The 20,817-nt window shown below is 44.0% G+C and overlaps 1 protein-coding gene across 1 annotated transcript in view; it reads left to right on the top strand.

Annotated features, from left to right (window-relative positions):
• The window catches only part of ALDH7A1 (aldehyde dehydrogenase 7 family member A1), a 121,768-nt gene that overhangs the window by 43,090 nt on the left and 57,861 nt on the right, over positions 1-20,817 (top strand). Inside the window, exons 7-8 of the mRNA XM_030193565.1 lie at positions 2,033-2,077; positions 11,355-11,432. Coding sequence (XP_030049425.1) covers positions 2,033-2,077; positions 11,355-11,432 — 123 coding nt within the window. The remainder of the gene's footprint in view (positions 1-2,032; positions 2,078-11,354; positions 11,433-20,817) is intronic.

Genomic DNA, 20,817 nt, shown 5'->3' with positions numbered 1-20,817 from the left:
TTAGTTAACCTGATGTCAATCATTGTCAAATTACTTCTGCCCACTCTACATCTTTATTCAACCCGTACAGATGAAAAGTTTTACACTATTTGAAGAAGATAATGTAGGTTATAAAGGACAAAAATGTATTATTAATATTTAGTTGCCTACATAGTAACCTTTGTATTGTGAAAAATAATGTATATGTATATATGAATATGTTTGAAAACATTTATATGAGCAAGATAGTAGCACTATAGTAATAAATAGAAATTTCAGATAAAAAATACAATTCTATTCCTATTTTTCACTATATCACTCATTCTCAGCCTGCTGTTCTAAGCACTAAGGGCTGAATTGTAGAAGTGGATGCCCAGATTCTATTCTAGAATACTAGCATAACCTGGCATCAGTCATAGATTTGGTGTAACCATAAGTGCCTAAATGTGGCAAGGGTGTGTGTTACTCGGGACCGCCAAGAGACATAGCAGGCCCGGGGCAGAACTTGACCGCCACAAGACACTCCCCTTCCACTCACGATACCCACCCACTCACAACATCCATCCACTCGCACGGTGCACCCGCCCGCCCCCTTACCCTTCTGTGTTTGCCTCCAAGGGGGGCTCAGGTCTGGCACTAGCAAACTGCTTCTTGCGTGCCTTCTCCCACGGTCTATCCTGTACCGCTGCTCTCTGTGCTGGGAGTCAGGACCCGGATGATTGCAATCATCTGGGTCCTGGGCGGTACGCAGGAGCAGGGGAGGACACACCTGGAAGCAGGCAGCAAGAAGAAGCCTGCCTGCCCCCCCCCCCCCTTGGAGGCCGGGCCTGGGGAATTTTGACTCCCCTCCCTCCCCTTGGCAGCCCTGGTGTTACTCAGGTATCCTGTAAGTTGTGCGCACAAGTGGGAGCCCCACCCATAACCCCTTGCATTTATGACACTTATGTGCCCTTATAGAACAGTGCTTAGTTGATTTGCTGCCACTTACATGCATGTGCAAGTTTCCTCTACATTCATGTGCACGAGTGGTGCATAACCATAAGTGCCCTGTTACAGAATTGCCCTTCAGGAAGTAATTTTATAAAATAGGCACTATTAGGTGAATAAATGATTAGAATAATAGTGTATATGCATGTATGCGTGCACCTAGGCACATAGGGGATAATGTTCTACCCACAGTGGTAAGCAGCTTGTAAACTGTTTCCAGCCATGGGCCGACCTTACCCCACATATTCAATACCAGGATATGAGCAGTTCCCAGCATTGAATATCTGGGTATGTGCGCTGACCCGGAAGTTAACCTGGCTGATTTTCAGGCTGGTGCCCAGTTAACTCTGCACATAAAGTTAGGATAGCTGTTTTGCTGTCCTAAATTTATGCAGTTTCTTAGCTGGTGCTGCTAACTGGCTAAATTCACGCTTCAGCCTAACTCTGGTTAGGGGATGGCTGGTTAGTTGTTATATTCAGCGGCACTAAAACGGTTAAGTGCCTCTGAATGTCAGCGACAGGCTAGCTCAGTGGGGTTTAAGTGGGCAGGAGACTCTCCTGCCCAGTTAAACTCTTTTGAATAGTGACCCCATAAATACCCAAAACCCGCCTAAGAGAGTGCATAACTAGTATAGTGTCCATTTTACAGGTACTTGTATACATAGGTGGAGTCTTGACAGAACTCATACTTACATTCATAGCTTATAGAATACACGTATAGCTGGCATTTAGGTGGTCACAGTTTTGCCAGCTCTATGGCTGGCATACATGTTCATACCTCAGCACATGCATGTGGGTAGTATTCTCTAAAGAAAAGGAGACCTAATTTCCTTTATAGAATGTGAGCCACATAGGAGCCCTCTGGGTGTCTAAGTATAGACACACAGTTATAGAATTACCTCCTAGATTACTCTTCCGCTTCCTCTGCATTTGTATAATGAAAAGCTTTTTCAAAAGTGTTTTTTTTTTTCATGTGCGACATTTGTTTTGTTCTACCATTTAAAAGTGTGAACTAAACCATTTTGCACTTTGTGTTTGTTTATTTTTTCTTCCCCTCCCCCAAAAGGAAAGGTGCTCCTACAACGTCCCTCACCAGTGTGGCTGTCACAAAGTAAGTGTTCAAGTGCCGACTCTTTTTGATGTGCCTGTTAAAGGAATAATTTTAACAAGTATTGTGTACACAAAAAAGGGTAGTTCTGTAATAGGGCGCTTAGAGATACATGCCATTTGCACGCATAAATGTACAGGAAAACCAGCACTTAGGCATGTAAGCAGCAGCAAATTGACTGAGGTCCCGATTCTCAAAAGTTGCCGTTAAATACTATGTGTGCTTATATCCGCGGTTGAATTTACTGATTTTGAAACAGCGGTTGATGTTCAAAGAAAATCACATGCAAATGAGATGCGTGGAAATTCTGCAGTCAGGTCGGTAGGAAAAGCACCTAGCACATGCGCAGAACAGTCTCTCGATAAGCGTTGATGTTCTATACGTGCCCAGGAAAAACAAATGTGACAACCACGTCATAGGTGTGTGTCCAGTGATGTCACATGGAGTTTCCTTATTTTTTTGTTCCAAGACAACTTTTTAACCCTATTGTTACGTGAGGACATACGCACATGGCACATTTAACAGACACTATTAAAAAATGCAAGCAGATTGCTCCACCGAGAAGTCACCCTCATGCAACGACAGCTCCGGACCTGGCGGAAAATTTTGAACGTTAAAGGTAGGCAGTCCTTTCTGTGCACTGCACAGAAATGTCTGTGCTTCGCATGGAATTCTCTTTTTAATACTAATGAGCTCATTGTAATACATTTGCATAGGATTATCAGCTTTTATGGCGAACAGTAAAAGCGACGCTGAACCCCTTTGTGCATTAGATGCTGAATAACGTGCACGCTAGACTAGATACAGCCAGTCTAAATGAAACTTTGCAAGCACGGTAATCTTTGAGCATTGGGGCCTGAGTGCTGTTCTGTACGGGTGTGCGTAAGTGGCATAGAAAGAATGCAGATGCAAGGGGTGGTCACATGGGAGGGGCGTGAGTGGAGCTGCATACTACTTATAGTATACAGCAGTGATTCCCAAATCTGGTTCTGGAGGCACCCCCAGGGCAGTCAGGTTTTCAGGATATCCGCAATGAATATTCACGACAGAGATTTACATGCACTGCCTCTACTGCATGCAAATATCTCTTATGAATATTCATTGTGGATATCCTGTAAACATGACTGGATGGGGTGCCTCCAGGACCTGGCTTGGGAACCACTGGTATACAGTAAATTACATGTATCCTTGTCACATCATAATCATAAACATTTAGGCACCTGCAGTTAGACCTAGTCTAATGCTGCTGTAACTGTGGATTCCCAAATGTTAGGCACCCCGATAACTGGGTTATACCAGTATTCTATAACAGAGTCTGGGTGCCCAGATGCTGTTCTAGAAGAGACTCTCACCATATGACATTGGGGTACCTAAGGAGGAGGCTTCCACTTACAGAATTTACCCCCAAAGGGGCTGTTATGTAATTGCATGGGGATATATATGTGTACAAGTTCGTGTGCCAACAAACGCAGGTGCACTTCCTGTGATTTGAGTGTAGGTGTTTTGGGGAGTAGTTTGGGTGGAGCAGGGCTGGAGTTGCGATCCATACACATGTTTAATAACATAGGTGTGTATGTGAGCATGTTTACACCTTAGGATCAAGTGTAAATTTGTGTGAGGGCATTTGTGTTCTGTTAGGGTTCTGAGAGTTTCTTGTAAAGGCACATGAAATAGGCACTTTTTGGGGGGACATTTCACATAGGTGCCGCCTTATGAAATTGCACTTATGAGGGCCGTTATCAGTTATTTTATATAAGTAAAAAGTGTTTTACTGGTGTAAATCTGATGTCTGAAAATTGCTTGGTTTTTTTTTTTTTTTGGGGGGGGGTGGTCCTTCTATAAGGAGCTGCCTAGATTTAGAACAGTGTTTCCCAAGTTGGTCCTGGAGTACCCCCTTGCTAGTCAGGTTTTCAGGATATCCACAATGAATATGTAGGAAATGAATATTATGCATATTCATTGTGGATATCCTGAAAACCTGACTGGCAAGGGGGTACTCCAGGACCGAGTTGGAAAACACTGATTTAGGCAACAAGAAGGGTGCGCAGATGCTGGTATTCTAGTCATTTATTCATATATGTGAACACACGTGCATGTAAAGGAGCTGTTTCCAGCTAGGTATTATTTTAGAAGTATGTGCCAATATTCGATGGCATGTACTTTGCAGGTGTTCATTCAAATGGGTGGAGCATACATGTGCAGATTGTGAAAGAATGTCTAGAGGGTGGCCAAAACCAAATCTGAGGTCAAAATTCACTGCACAGTTTTGACTGAAACTAAAGCTGACCCATTCACCCCGCTGACCAAAAGAGGACTTTATGGCCCTTTTGCCACCCTTCCATCACCCATAGGCTCTCCTCGGGCTACCTTAGAAACCCTGGTGTTCTAGTAGCTTCATCGGGGCAAGAGATTCCCTGTTGCTCCTGCCCATGCCTGCTCTTCAGACAAAATTACTGCCCCATCGTCTCGCAGCAGCCATTTTGAGGTTGGAACTGGCATGGCTAGGAGTGTCTGGGGATCTCTCCTGCCCTAACGAGGCCACTAGACCTCCAGGGCTTCTAAGCTAGGCCCAGGAAGTGCCTAGTGGCTGGGGGGGGGGGGGGGGGGGGGCAGAGTTGTTGCGCTTTTTATCAAGGGGGGGGAGTAGAGAATAGAGAATGGTTGCACTTTTTGTCAGGGGGGTGAGGGAGTTTGTTTTGGTTGAAAGTGAAACCAAAACTGAAATTTGGTCGGCTTGTAGCATGCATGTAGATTATAGTATTTTATAATCTAGGTGCGGGCATTTGTACAAACTCTGTGGCTGATGTAAGTATTCACACCTAAAATATGGACGTGTGTTTGACATGCAATGCTAGTAAAATAAGTGCCTATATTTCTTTATAGAATAAGCTCCAAGTAGGGAGGGAGGGCGGGGGGAGGGGTGGTGGTGTTGGTGTTCTCCGGGGAACAAGGTTGAGTTGGGGACTTGAGTTCATATTTGTATATATTCCAAAGCAGTGTCATAGCCATGGCTGAGGTCCCTTCAAACATGCAACACCTGTTAATTGGCTGGCAGGGATGCCAAAGCCATACCAGCCAAAGAAATTCATTGCCAAGCTGCTCCCCCTCCTCCTTGTGCTGCTACACTCAGGGCCGTGCCTAGGGTCTCTGGCGCCCCCCTGCAGACTATCAGTTGGCGCCCCCCCCCCCCCCCCCCCCCCCCCCCCCCCCCCCCCCCCCCCCCCCCCCCCCCCCCCCCCCCCCCCCCCCCCCGGTGAAAATGATCGCTCACCACTTGCCACACTGACAGGAATTGTCAGCAATATTCTTAGAAACAAATTGCTATACATTGCAAAATAAGATAGCAGATGTAAATTCTCAAAGTGGACATATTCCAAACGCTAAAATGAAAATAAAATGATTTTTTTCTACCTTTGTTGTCTGGTGACTTTCTTTTTCCGATCATGCTGGCCCAGTATCTGAGTCTGCTGCTATCTGTCCTCTTAACTCCATTTCCAGGGCTAATTTATTTCTTTACTTTCCTCCTTTCTTCTTCATTTCTTGCTCTATATCCATTTCCAGCAATTTCTTCTCTCTCCCTGGGTCCTGCCCTCCCATCCATGTCCATTCTTGTCCCTCTCTGCCCTTCCCTCCTCCATCCATAGCTAGCAATCCTCCTCTCTCCCCTCCCCTCCATTTCCAGCAATTTGTCCTCTCCCTGGGCCCCCATGTCCATCCTTGTCCCTCTCTGCCCTTCCCTCCTCCATCCATAGCCAGCAATCCTCCTCTCTCCCCTCCCCTCCATTTCCAGCAAATTGTCCTCTCCCTGGGCCCCCATGTCCATCCTTGTCCCTCTCTGCCCTTCCCTGCTGCATCCATAGCTAGCAATCCTCCTCTCTCCCCTCCACTTCCAGCAATTTGTCCTCTCCCTGGGCCCTGCTGCTGCCCTCCCATCCATGCCTGCCATAGGCGGTCGGTGGCCCAACTGTTTGGGGAGGCTAAAGGGGGCGGGGTTAGGGGTGGGCCAGGGGCGGAGCTTACCTCCATAAGTGTTTGACAACACACAGAAAAAGAATAAGTAAAAATAAAAGTCACAGTTAATACCTTTTATTAAATTTAGATATTAGATATGTATCATATGTCAAAGAATAAAGTGGTTGCTCAAAGCATATACTAAACACAATCGCTCAACTGCAAAACACTATGCACAACTTTGTGCAAAAACACACTCAGAACCTTACTGTACCATAAATATTACACTGGGAAGACCCTAATACACCAATATACCACCATACGGAACATGCAGACCGTCAACAATATGAAACAAGGGATCATAATATCATGATACGTGTAGAGCCAAAAAACACCCTTTTAGGGTGGCTAGTGTTCACAATGAGCTCCTTTTATTAACGACCATGTGTAGATCCTTCAAGAGGTAGTGTGTCATGATTTACGCTGTACACCCTTTCTGGTGTTTTGGTGCCAACTTAGTAAGGCCAACACACAATCTCTCCACTGCAAAACACTATATACAAACTTGTGCAAAACACACTCATAGCCTTACCAAACCATAACAGCACTAATTCCAAGGACAGAACGAGCTACAACCTTTATGTGTGGAAAGGCAGCACTATAATTACACCGGGCTCTAAAACACCAGTACACAACCTAGTGAAACCAAAATAAAACAAAAAGGGCTGCAAATACTTCACGCTAGCAGAATACTGCATCTTGATCACACATGAAAAACACATGGCTTAACAGATATGAAGGCAAAATACAAGAAGTCAGACTCAGCATGCAGCAATACTAGAAACATTGAAACTTACATGCAAAATATCACAGATGTACATTTCCAAAAGCTGACATATTCCAATTAATAAATTTTGAATAAAAAATGTTTTCTACCTTTGCTGTCAGAGCATTTAGTTTTTCTATTAGCTTTGGTCCCAGTGTCTTCTTTCCATTTGATATTTTTTTCTCTCATCATGTCCACCATCTTTCTGTGTCCTTATGCGTCCTGTCTACCACCCTATCCTTTCTCCAGTTTCAACATCTGCCCTCAAAGTGTTCCAATCCAGCCTTTAAATTCAGCAATTTCCCCTCCATCCATATAAAGCATTTCTCCTCACTCCCCTCCATCCATGTGCATCTACAACCTTTGTCTTCTCTTCCCTCCATCCATGTCCAGCATTTCTCCTCTCTCCCTTCCACTCCATCCGTGTGCATCTCCTTCCTTTATCTTTCCTTCCCTCCATCCTTGTCCAACATTTCTCCTCTCTTCCCTGCCCTCCACTCCATCCATGTCCAGCATTTCTCCTCTCTTCCCTCCCCTCCATCCATGTGCATCTCCTTCCTGACGTCCCTCCCCTCCATCCATCCATGTCCAACAACTCTCCATTCTCCCCTTCCCTCTCCTCCATCCATCCACCCATATCCTGCAAATTTCCTCTCTCCCCTGTCCCCATTCATCCATCCATGTCCAGAATTCTCCTCTCTCCCTTGCCCTCCCCTCCATCCATCCATCCATGTCCAGGAACTCTCCGTTCTCCCCTGCCCTCTCCTCCATCCATCTCCAGAAAATTTCCTCTCTCCCCTGTCCCCATTCATCCATCCATCCATAGTAACATAGTAGATGACGGCAGAAAAAGACCTGCATGGTCCATCTAGTCTGCCCAAGATATGAGTTTATCTTGAATTTGTACCTGTCTTTTTCAGGGCACAGACCGTATAAGTCTGCCCAGCAGTATTTCCCGCCTCCCAACCACCAGTCCCGTCTCCCATCACCGGCTCTGGTACAGACCGTATAAGTCTGCCCTCCCCTATCCTAGCCTCCCAACCACCAACCCCTCTTCCCCCCACCTGCTCCGCAACCCAATTTCAGCTAAGCTTCTGAGGATCCATTTCTGCTGCACAGGATTCCTTTATGCATATCCCACGCATGTTTGAATTCCGTTACCGTTTTCATCTCCACCACCTCCCACGGGAGGGCATTCCAAGCGTCCACCACCCTCTCCGTGAAAAAATACTTCCTGACATCTTTTTTTTTTTTTTAATTATTTTATTTATAAGTTTTAACAAATTATTACAAGAACACTTGGTTCCTGACATCTTTTTTGAGTCTGCCCCCCTTCAATCTCATTTCATGTCCTCTTGTTCTACCGCCTTCCCATCTCAGGATCCCATCTTCCCATCTCCAATCATCCATGTCCAGAATTCTCTTCTCTCCCTTGCCCTCCCCTCCATCCATCCATGTCCAGGAACTCTCCGTTCTCCCCTGCCCTCTCCTCCATCTATCTCCAGATAATTTCCTCTCTCCCCTGTCCCCTCGATCTATGCCCAGCAATTCTCCTCTCTTCCCTGCCCTCCCCTCCATCCATCCATGTCAGCAATTCTCTCCCCTGCTCTCCCCTCTCCCCTCCTGTCCAGTGATTTCTTCTCTCTCCCTGCCCTGCATCCATACATGGCCAACAATTCTCCTCTCCCCTGCCCTCCCCCCTACATGTGGCAGGCTGCAGCGTTTTTGCGAGGCAGCTCTGGCTCTCCCTCCTTCCTTCCTTGGTTCCCGCTCTGGCCTGGCTCCCCGATCGGCGGCAGCCCCCCCCCCCCCCCCCCCCGCGTGTTTTAACCTTTACTCTCCGACGTGGGAGCGATGTCAATCAATGAAGAACGTAGAACAGACTCGCTTCCAGCTTCTCTCTTCACACAGTGTCCCGCCCTCGCGGGAACAGGAAGTGCATCATCGCTGACGCTGAAGGCGGGACACTGTGAAGAGAGAAGTTGGAAGCGAGTCTGTTCTACGTTCTTCATTGATTGACATCGCTCCCACGTCGGAGAGTAAAGGTTAAAACACGCGGGGGGGGGCTGCCGCCGATCGGGGAGCCAGAGCGGGAACCAAGTAAGGAAGGAGGGAGAGCCCGAGCTGCCTCACAAAAGCGCTACGCTTGTGAGGGCAGCAGGGAAGTCCACGATTGGGCCGGGGCGAGGGTAAGCACCGCGGCGGCGCCCTCCAGAGGTGGGCGCCCCCCTGCGGCGCTTACCTCGCTTACCGCATCGGCACGGCCCTGGCTACACTACAGACGAAGTTGTATGCGTGCCATCAGCCTCCAATAACTAACTCCTCGCGCATGCTCAGTTCACTTGGGGCAACCGCTGACTACTTTCTGTACTGCAGCAGCAGCATGAGGATGAGATTTGCCTGACGGGGATTTGCCTGGGGACACATTACCGATTGTTAAAGCAACTACACTGCCTGTAATATTTAGGGTACAGTATTGTCTCTTATTCACCTGGTTGTCTGTGGATTGGCCCCTTTGCAGTTTGTGGTTAATCTCTTTTCTTCAGGCAGGGGTTTAAGATCTGAATCCACAAAGCATTTAGCGGTGAATTTAATGGTGTCCTCAGATTATGTTGCAACAAGGGCTTTGGCCTTTTCTATAGCAGGGCCTGTACTGTGGAATGCTGTACCTGGCTGTTTACATCTTTATTCTACTGTGTGACAGTTTAAGAAATAACTTAAGACTCAGTTGTTTTGTCAAGCATTTTTGACTGTTTTGTGGGGGTACCTATGAGTGTATAGTTCAGCAGCATGTTTGTATTTTTTATTGTAGTTGGATTGATATTTTATGTATGTTTTTTATGGAAGCCCCTTGGGTTTGAAGCAGGTTATAAGTTTTAAAAACACATAAATAAGATTGGTGTGCCGGGGAGGGAGGGAATGTGTTGCTCCCCCTCTTACCCCCCCTCCCCAAATCAGAGGGCTGGTTATGGCCTTGTTCCAAAGTACATGCATTTTTGTTTTAATTAGAGAAAGCACAAATGTGTGTGTGTGTGTGTGTGTATACATTTTTTTTAATGGAGTAGTTTTCAAAGTGAAAGTACGTGCATACCTTTTGTTTTAAAAATTAATTCAAAATATGAGGGTAAAACGTACTTGTGGACTTTGCAGCTATGTGGGTAGTTGGAAGATGCACTGACTAGAGTGGTTAAAAGGAATGGCCATATGCTCAGCAGGTGTTACTTACTCTTCACTGGGGTAACCATGTCTAAGGGAATGAGTTAAGTCATAGCTGGTTTGGATGATCATTGAAAAAAAACAAGCTGCACTACTGTACATCCATGGGAGTAGAATCAGGATTGGCTTGCCCATCCCCTTTTGACACACATCTGTAGGGTCATTCTGCATCTAAATTGTGTTGTTGCCTTGATTCTGGACCACTAGTGCCATCTTCTGGAGATCGGTGAAACCATTTCTATTTCTGTGTGGTCTCTCTTTTTTTTTTTTTAACCTCAGATTTATTTTCTGTAGCATTGCTTGTATTTGTTTTCATTGTGCTACCAGACCTTGACCAGTGAATGCATTAAAATGCAAAATTAATCTAAATTAAAAATAGAGAAAGGAAAAAAAAGTACCAGTGGACTAAAAGAAGCATTGGGTCAGGGTTGATTGTTTGATTGATTTATTTCCAGGCATTTGATATACCTTTTGGCTTCTCTGCTGGTCCTGTACTTTGTGAAATTCAGAAGTATTATAAATACCCAGAGAGAGCTGTTATATGCTTTCAATACTTTAATTGCATTTGCATAACGGAGAGAACAGTAGTGTGCTACGTTTTGCTGTGGAGGTAGTCAGTGTTGCCAGGTGGGCGGTTTTACCGCCCAATTGGGCGGTTTTCCGCGACCCGCCACGGGAAATTTTTGCCCGCGGCGGGTTGCGGTTTTTTGGGCTGTTTTTGGCCTTCAGTGCGGTTTTTTCGGCCGCGGGGGGGCGGGGTTAGTGACGTTTTTGGGTGGGGTTAATGACGTTTTGGGCGGGGTTAGTGACGTGGGAGGCGGGGCCGATGACGTAGGAGGCAGGGCCGATGACGGGGAGGCGGGGCCGATGACGTGGGAGGCGGGGCCGATGACGGGGAGGCGGGGCCGATGACGGGGAGGCGGGGCCGGTGACGTGGAAGGCGGGGCCAGTGACGGCGGGGGCGGGGTTGATGACGGCGGGGGGCGGGCGTGATGACGCGGGGGTGGGGGTGTCAGGGGCGGGGTTTGTGTTTGGGCGGGTTTTGGGCTGTTTTTTGGGCTCGATCGGGCTGGAAAAAAATTTTCCACCTGGCAACCCTGGAGGTAGTATACATATATTTGTTTATTTATCCAATAAACATTTCATGCCAGTTGCTGAAATCCAGCTGTATTCTGCTTTTATCTTGCATCTCCCTCCAAATTGCCACATTCATTGTTTTGTTTTCACAAAAACCAGTTCAGAAATGCAGTGCACACTTTGTGATCAAGTTTTTATGTTACTCTGCAGAATCGTTGCCCAGGTTTTGGAAGAGAATAACTTGCCTGGGGCCATCTGTTCCTTGACATGTGGTGGAGCTGATATCGGGTGAGTTTTTAATCTGTGTCCTGCTGGCCTCACTTCAACATATCTCCTTTCTTCAATCAATAAATTTTTATTAGTATTACTCCTTTCCACAAAAGTGCTCAAGGCGTGGAACATAATACATGCAGTCTTCAAACTGCTGAGCAAAGTCCCAGCTAATCAAGTAGACTCTTCCTCTTCTCCGTCCCTATTTCACCCACCAGTTCACTACTTTAATGGTGATAAGCAGGTTTGAAATTACGCTGGTTGTGTTTGCCCGAGCTCTTTCCCTTCATCCCTGTTGGTGCTCTGTGGTGCTGCTTTTTGGGCTTAACATAATTCAAGCCTGTTTATATTATCTTTTGTGAATTTGAGGTTGTGTGTTTTTATTTATTTTCTCATAAGTACATAAGTATTGGCACACTGGGACAGACCAAAGGTCCATGATCAAGCCCAGCATCCTGTTTCCAACAGTAGCCAATCCAAGTCACAGATACCTGGCAAGATCCCGAAAAAGTTCAATACATTTTATGCTGCTTATCCCAGAAATAGCAGTGGATTTTCCCCAAGTCAATTTAATAATGGTCTATGGGCTTTTCCTTTAGGAAGCCATCCAGACCTTTTTTAAACCCCGCTAAGCTAACCACCTTTACCACATTTCCAGAGTTTAATTACACGTTGAGTGAAGAAAAATTTTCTCCGATTCATATTAAATTTACTACTTTGTAGCTTCATCACATGCCCCCTAGTCCTAGTATTTTTGGAAAGAGTAAACAAATATTCACATCTACCCGTTCCACTCATAAGTATTGCCATACTGGGAAAGACCAAAGGTCTATCAAGCCCAGCATCCTGTTCCAACAGTGGCCAATCCAGGTCACAAGTACCTTGCAAGATCCCAAAAAAAGTACAAAACATTTTATACTGCTTATCCCAGAAATAGTGGATTTTCCCTAAGTCCATTTAATAATGGTCTATGGACTTTTTCCTTAGGAAGCTATCCAAACCTTTTTAAAATTCCGCTAAGCTAACTGCCTTTACCACATTCTCCGACAACGAATTCTAGAGTTTAATTATTTTATTTATTTTTTATTTATTGCATTTGTACCCCACATTTTCCCACCTATTTGCAGGCTCAATGTGGCTAATTACACGTTGAGTGAAGAAACATTTTCTCCGATTCGTTTTAAATTTACTACATTGTAGCTTCATCGCATGCCCCCTAGTCCTAGACGCTTCACATATACCCGTTCCACTCCACTCATTATTTTATAGACCTCTATCATATCATATCTCCCCTCAGCCGCCTTTTCTCCAAGCTGAAGAGCCCCAGATGCTTCAGCTTTTCCTCATAGGGAAGTTGTCTCATCCCCTTTATCATTTTCGTCGCCCTTCTCTGTACCTTTTCTAATTCCACTATATGTTTTTTGATATGTGGCGACCAGAATTGAACACAATATTCGAGGTGCGGTTGCACCATTGACCGATACAAAGGCATTATAACGTCCTCATTTTTGTTTTCCGTTCCTTTCCTAATAATACCTAACATTCTATTTGCTTTCTTAGCTGCCACAGCATACTGAGCAGTGGGTTTCAACGTATCATCAATAACGATGCTGAGATCCCTTTCTTGGTCTGTGACTCCTAACGTGGAACCTTGCATGACGTAGCTATAGTTTGGGCTCCTTTTCCCCACATGCATCACTTTGCACTTGTTCACATTAAACATCATCAGCCATTTAGATGCCCAGTCTCCCAGTCTCATAAGGTCCTCTTGTAATTTTTCACAATCCTCTTGCGATTTAACAGCTTTGAATAACTTTGTGTCGTCAGCAAATTTAATGACCTCACTAGTTACTCCCGTCTCTAGATCATTTATATATATGTTAAAAAGCAGCAGTCTCAGCACAGACCCCTAGGGAACCCCACTATCTACCCTTCTCCATTGAGAATTTAACCCTGCTCTCTGTTTTCTATCCTTTAGCCAGTTTTTAATCCACAATAGGACACTACCTCCTATCCCATGACTCCAATTTCTTCTGGAGTCTTTCATGACGTACTTTGTCAAACATCTTTTGAAAATCCAGATACACAATATCAACCGGCTCACCTTTATCCACATGTTTGTTCACACTTTCAAAGAAATGTAATAGATTGGTGAGGCAAAGTTTCCCTTCACTAAATCCATGTTGACTTTGTCTCATTAATCCATGCTTTTGAATATGCTCTATAATTTTGTTCTTTATAATAGTCTCTGCCATTTTGCCTAGCACCGACGTCAGGCTCACCGGTCTATAATTTCCCGGATCCCGTCTGGAACCTTTTTTAAATATCGGCGTTACATGGGCTACCCTCCAGTCTTCCGGTACCACATTCTATTTAAAGATAAATTACATATTACTAACAATACTTCCGCCAGTTCATTTTTCAATTCTGTCAGTACTCTGGGATGAATACCATCCTCATCTCATTCGGGAATTTTGTGGGTGGTGCCACTTAGTGTTGCCCAAGTTAAAAGTAATATATTACACGTAATATTTACTTGTTTAATAAAAGTAATAAGTTACTGTGAAAAGTAATACATTACTGATACTAGTTACTTGTAACTTTGTAAATGTAATATATTAGTTACTAGTTTAATAAAAGTAATGTTAAGTTCCTTTGGCTATATAAAGTAATGAGATATTGTATTACTTGTTAGTGGAAAAAGTAATGATTAGAGTTATTTCATTTCATTAGCATGAAAGTAATCATTACAGTTAATTTTTTAAAAAGTAATATATTGCTGCCTAACACTGGCCACGTAGACATGTAACTTGTACGTCTAAGTGGTGATATTCAGCTGCTAAAAGTATAAAATAGATGGCCAAGTACGATATAACTTGAAACATCTACTTTGTATAGTTCAAGGTATTTGTGGATTTTTAGCATCATTGTCTAAATGGGTAGTGATGCTGAATCTAGGTATAATTGAAAATATCTTAGATATTTCAAATTATATGTTCACCACAGAACTGAATACTGACTTCTTAATCTGGAGAGGACAAAAGTGTAGGATAGCTAAAAATACACTGGAGGACTCCCAATCCCAGAATTCAAGTTATACAAGTAGGCCTCTATATTGAAGGATACAATTGATTGGGGAAGGGAAAAACACTATGCTGTTAACTATCCATCTGCTAAATCTCCAGTCAATATTCCAAAGGAATTATATGTTTTACTAGCAGCTGATTTTCAAGGCGCTATAAGGGAGTGTCCGTGAATACTGCTCTGGCTGCTTATCTGTATAGGGGCAATTCTGTAGCTGTTCAACACAAGTTAGACGCTTAAGGCGCAGTGCGCTGAGCGTCAATTCTGTAACAGCGTCTGGGTGCCAGAATCCCGTTACCAAATACTAGTATAAGTTCGCATCTACGTTTAGGCACACCCACTTATAGCATGTCAATAGCAGGTGTATATGGGCACACCTAAATTTGGTACTTCAGCATGTAACTTATAATATTTTGTAAGTTACGTGTGCAAATGTTAGACCTGCCTATGCTCCTCCCCTATGAATGCCCCTGTTGCATTTACCTGCTACGGACTAGATTCTGTATATCACCTTAAAAAAAATCAGTGCCGAAATGAAAAATGCCTAAACGTATTGTATAAAGTATGCCTTAATTTAGGCATACTTTATAGAATAAGCCAAAATCTACACATGGTTTTATAAAATACACCGAGAGCCTGTCGATTCGACTAAATTTAGTTGCGGCCATTTATGCCACGTTTTACATGATGTAAATGCCAACGCCTAAATTACACATGGACTGGGTGTTTTCTTATGCATAGATTTTAGAAATGCCCATGACCCGCCCATTCCATGCCCATGACCCTGCCTCTTTTCAACTATGCAACTTGGAATTTACATTCATCACATTACAGAATATACTTAGTCAGTTGTGCCCGTAAAATTCTTATTATTGCCAATTGGTGTCAATTGCTTGTTTATTGGCAATTATCAGTACTTATTGGCTTGTTAACCAATTAAGTTGAGCGTGCAAATACAGAATATGACTGTATTTGCACACGCAACTTAAGTCACACTATATAGAATCCTGGGGTAAGTGAGTTGTGTATGTCATATATAGAATAACGCTGAGCATGCATCTAGCACTTAATGTATTCATAACCTGCGCAAATGCTAGTTCTGTGATTTATATGTGCAATTGACACTTAAGTGCCAAGTTACAGAATGAGGGGGGATAGTGCCCAAATAGATCATGGTCAGTAACACTTAACCGTGCATGTAGCAGAGGGATTCAACTAGTAAATCTATAGTGATCCTTGCAAAGGACACAAGTCCGCAACCAGCTCTAGTGAGTCTAATTGCGATTTTAGCTGTGACATGGATCGATCTTCTGATGAGAGCATCTCAAGGTCTCATTCTGCTCCCTGAGTATTTCCTTTCGTTATTCATTTATTAGGATTTCTTTACTGCCTTTTGAAGAAATTCACCCAATGCAGTGTACAGAACACTGCTGCTAAACTTTTATATTTACATAAGTACATAAGTAATGCCATACTGGGAAAAGACCAAGGGTCCATCGAGCCCAGCATCCTGTCCACGACAGCGGCCAATCCAGGCCAAGGGCACCTGGCAAGCTTCCCAAACGTACAAACATTCTATACATGTTATTCCTGGAATTTTGGATTTTTCCAAGTCCGTTTAGTAGCGGTTTATGGACTTGTCCTTTAGGAAACCGTCCAACCCCTTTTTAAACTCTGCTAAGCTAACCACCTTCACCACTTTCTCCGGCAACGAATTCCAGAGTTTAATTACACGTTGGGTGAAGAAAAATTTTCTCCGATTTGTTTTAAATTTACTACACTGTAGTTTCATCGCATGCCCCCTAGTCCTAGTATTTTTGGAAAGCGTGAACAGAAGCTTCACATCCACCTGTTCCACTCCACTCATTATTTTATATACCTCTATCATGTCTCCCCTCAGCCGTCTCTTCTCCAAGCTGTATAGCCCTAGCCTCCTTAGTCTTTCTTCATAGGGAAGTCGTCCCATCCCCGCTATCATTTTAGTCGCCCTTCGCTGCACCTTTTCCAATTCTACTATATCCTTCTTGAGATGCGGCGACCAGAATTGAACACAATACTCAAGGTGCGGTCGCACCATGGAGCGATACAACGGCATTATAACATCCTCACACCTGTTTTCCATACCTTTCCTAATAATACCCAACATTCTATTCGCTTTCTTAGCCGCAGCAGCACACTGAGCAGAAGGTTTCAGTGTGTTATCGACGACGACACCCAGATCCCTTTTTTGGTCCGTAACTCCTAACGTGGAACCTTGCATGACGTAGCTACCGCACTGATCTCTCTTCACTGGCTTCCTATACAGGCCCTTATTCTTTTTAACTGGCCTGTATTTATGATGTTAAAGAATATCTTTATCGACTGTTGTCTTTTCCTTCTGTCCACAGATCTTTAAGGACCAGAGACCTATACTGTTTAATTTTTTCATAATTTTTGAGTGATAGATGTAAGAAACTTCTAGAATATTCTTTTTGCTATCAGGTAGTGCATTTTTGGCTCTCTTTGCCTTTGGATCTACAAGCTTCTTCATCCTACTACTCTTTCCATAAGAATTTGAAAACTTATCTATTTAAGAAATTCTTAATTTAATTGTCGTACCCTTTTTTTTTTTTTACACTCTTTTGTTACCCGCTTTGAACCACTGTTTTGTGAGTTAACAGGATACAAAAACCACATTATATAACATTACAGCAAGAATAACCCAGATATAGGCAATAGACAATAACAGCAGTAAAAAATATTCATATAACAGTACATAGTATGCTACTTAAAATGTCAACATAATATGTAACAAAACCATCTTACTAGACAGCATAGGGTGTAAGCAGTGGAGGAACATATAAACAGATAAGATAGAGTAACAGGAGATTAGATGGATAAGGGTGAGCAACTTAAGGAAAAATAGCAAGTGGATTCAGAAAATGTGCATGAAAATGATGGTAAACAAGTTCTGCTGCAGTCTACAAACCACCCTGCTCTGTTTACAAGAAGGGTGGTATGGTAAATATTAAGAAACATAACCTCCATAGAGCCAGTGTTATTCCTTGTGTGTGTGTGACTAGCAAGTTAATTGCTTCTTTTATTAAATGCTTGCGAGAAAAGCCTTTTTCGGGGTGTGGGGGCTAGTCTAGAGAAGGTTTTTTGGTAGGTGACATCACATGATTTCTTTTGGCGAGAGAGTGGATACGGTTATTCCTTGGAGGTGTGTAGAGGGAAGTTCCTATTCCAGTACTCTGGGCCATTACCTTTAAGGGCTTAGAAGATCAGACTAAGAGGCAGATGCACTAAAGCTTAATGAGCTTTTAATGACCCTCCAACGAGGAAATTTTGATCCGTTGCATGCATCAAAGGGCTTTTACCGAGGAAGCTAGCAGCTAACGAAAACGGAATGGAGATGAGCAATTAGTGTAAAAACCCCATTGAAACGAGATGCACTAACTTTTTCCGATTGCCTTTACGCAGGAAAAAGGCAGGAAATCTAACGAGAGGTCTGTACCTCTCGTTAGGGCTGTTAGCTACAAGTTTAAAATGAAATGCATTTAAAAAAATAACTAGGGGGGTGAAAACGCGCGTCAGGGGCATCCTTTATTGACGCCCCAGGTTGCTGCTGCTCCCCTCTCCCTCAGCACCAAAAGAAAAAAAAAAATCGGGAGGGGGCAAAGGCGCTCGTGAGGAGCGTCCTGTATGGCCGTCCTTGCCCCCCCCCCCCCCGCCCGAGGTCACCGTTTCCCCCCCCCCCCCCCGCACGAAAAAACTCAAATTTTAGCAGCCCCGGGCCGGCCCTCCTCCCTTCCTGTGTCTTCTCCCACACTAGCCCCGCCCCCGCCGCCCCCCCTTTGGTCGTGGCTGCTGCTCCCCCCCTCCAACGGAGGGCCGGCCCGGGGCTGGGGCTGCTAAAATTTGAGTTTTTTTCGTGCGGGGGGGTGGTGGGAAACGGTGACCTCGGGCGGGGGGGGGGGGCAAGGACGGCCATACAGGACGCTCCTCACGAGCGCCTTTGCCCCCCACCCTTTTTTAATTTTTGTTTTGATTTGGGAGCCATGTGCTTGTGTTTTGGCTGTTTGTGGCATGCGCAGAGCAGCTAACATAACGATTGGCTGCTCTGCGCATGCTTTAGGGGCCGATTACCGACGTGTATTGTGATTCTTTGATACATTGTACGTTTCAATACCGATCCGAGCATGTGTGACTTGTTGTTTTGGTGCATTCTTCGTTTTTTAAAAATCGTTAGGGACTTTAACGATTTAGATTTTTTAACGTTTGCTTGATGCATCTGCCTCATAAAGTTTTAAATTTAGCTTTGCATTGTACCTGTAGATGTAATATCTAAAAAAAAAACGTGCTATATGGCATTCAATTCATTCATAATCAGGATAAAAATACAAACGTACAATAATAAAACAAATTCCAAACACAGAATCTTATTATATAAAATACTCAGTATTAAACCGTTCCTGCCAGTTAAGTTTAAAAATATACTTGATACAGCATACCTGCTAACTACCTATGTTACCATTTTCACTCTGCCCAAAAACCTTCATAAATATAAATCCTTTCAAATGCTTGCAAATTTCAATTAATCGGATTTTCATCTTACCTTCTCTGGCAATCTGTTCTAAAACAGGAGCCCAGCTACTGAAAACACTGTCACTCGTGCTCTACTCAGTCATCTAAGACACAGAGGAAACCATCAGAGCTTGAGTAGATCCCAGCAGGGAACTGCAGGTTCTGATTTCAAGAGAATGCTTCCCAATTCTAAAGGGGGGTGACAAAACAGAGGTGCATGCATTTTTTCACTTATTGGAGGATCATCCTAAAAATAAAAATAGCTGCAAAAGTAAAAACTTGATAAGATCATTGGCAAAGATAGTTCCGGATAGTAGAATGTTGTAAATTGGACCCCAATGTTAATACACTGCATTGCAGACACAATATTAGAGATGGACAAAGAATACAAGCTGTGGACTTGGCACTTATATGATGAACATTTGTAGTCTTAAGGGGAGGAAAATCTTCACATGACATAAGGTATGCAAAATGTTGCTGTGTGGCAAAGAAAAATGACAAGTGACAGGTGTGGGCTGAGCCTGTCATTTCAGAGATGGACCACAAAACCAGCCATAACTTCTGTATCCAGCCATGAAGGATGCTAGAAATGTGAAAGGAACTATTGGCCCTATATAATTACCACTTCAGACATTTGTGCTACTGGTTTGCAAGCAACCAGTCTGCCACAAGATGTCCAGAAAAGCCAGTTGCTTAAAGTTCTTTTCAAACTAAATGAGAGTGGGAGTTAGTGAAAGGATGGAGAAACAGAGAGATAGAGAGAGATGGGAAATGGGAGGTCCAGGGTAAGAGAGGTGGAGGAATTTAGGTACAGTAGATGGAATGAATTTAAAAAAAAAAAGAATACGGACTGAATGGTGAGAAAGAAAGCTGAAAGTAAAGGATCAATGTCAGAGATGGTTGTTGGGGAGGAAGTGAATGCTGGAGTAGAGAAAAGAAATGGTAAATAACTGTTCCCCAGGATCTCATGTGTAAGAGAAGACAGAGGAAAGCAGAAACTAAACATTAGGCATGAGGCGATTAGAAAAATAAAATGGCTAGACAAAATATAATTTTATTTTCAATTTAGTGACTGGAATCAGGGGTGTAGGTACCATTGAGCGAGCCTGACATAATGCCCAGTGTTGCCTGTTGTTGGGTCTCAGCATTTCTCGTCCCTGCCCCCTCACAGGTCTGTTTCTCTCCCTCCCCTTGAGGATCCTCATGTGATAAAACTGCCTTAATTAATTTTGAAGTGTATTTCTCTAGTTTGGCCAGCAGGTGGTGCATGTTTATACTTACAGCTGTTAAAGAAAAGACCTGCAGTGATGTGGTCAGCTTTTTTTTTGTTCTGGGCTCTGATTGGCCTGGAGTTTGAAGCTACCCAGAAGTTACTAGTTTTGTCTTCAGTCTTAGCCAGGGAGAAGAGAGACACAGATTTCTTTGCTGAGGCCCTGTGATCAGTTGTATTTGATAATCTGTGATCAGTATATTTCCTGATCTCCCCAGATACTTTTTAGAAAGTAAACAAATGTTTATATAGTTTTCTCCGAGGACAAGCAGGCTGCTTGTTCTCACTGATGGGTGACGTCCACGGCAGCCCCTCCAATCGGAAACTTCACTAGCAAAGTCCTTTGCTAGCCCTCGCGCGCCCGCGCGCACCGCGCATGCGCGGCCGTCTTCCCGCCCGAAACCGGCTCGAGCCGGCCAGTCTTCTTTTGTCCGCACTCGGTACGGTCGTGTTTTCGCCGTGTCGAGCCCCGGAAAGTCGACC

The sequence above is a fragment of the Microcaecilia unicolor genome, chromosome 2 (assembly GCF_901765095.1).
Source record: "Microcaecilia unicolor chromosome 2, aMicUni1.1, whole genome shotgun sequence".
Taxonomy (NCBI): Eukaryota; Metazoa; Chordata; class Amphibia; order Gymnophiona; family Siphonopidae; genus Microcaecilia; species Microcaecilia unicolor.
This window is presented reverse-complemented; position numbering and strand designations above follow the sequence as displayed.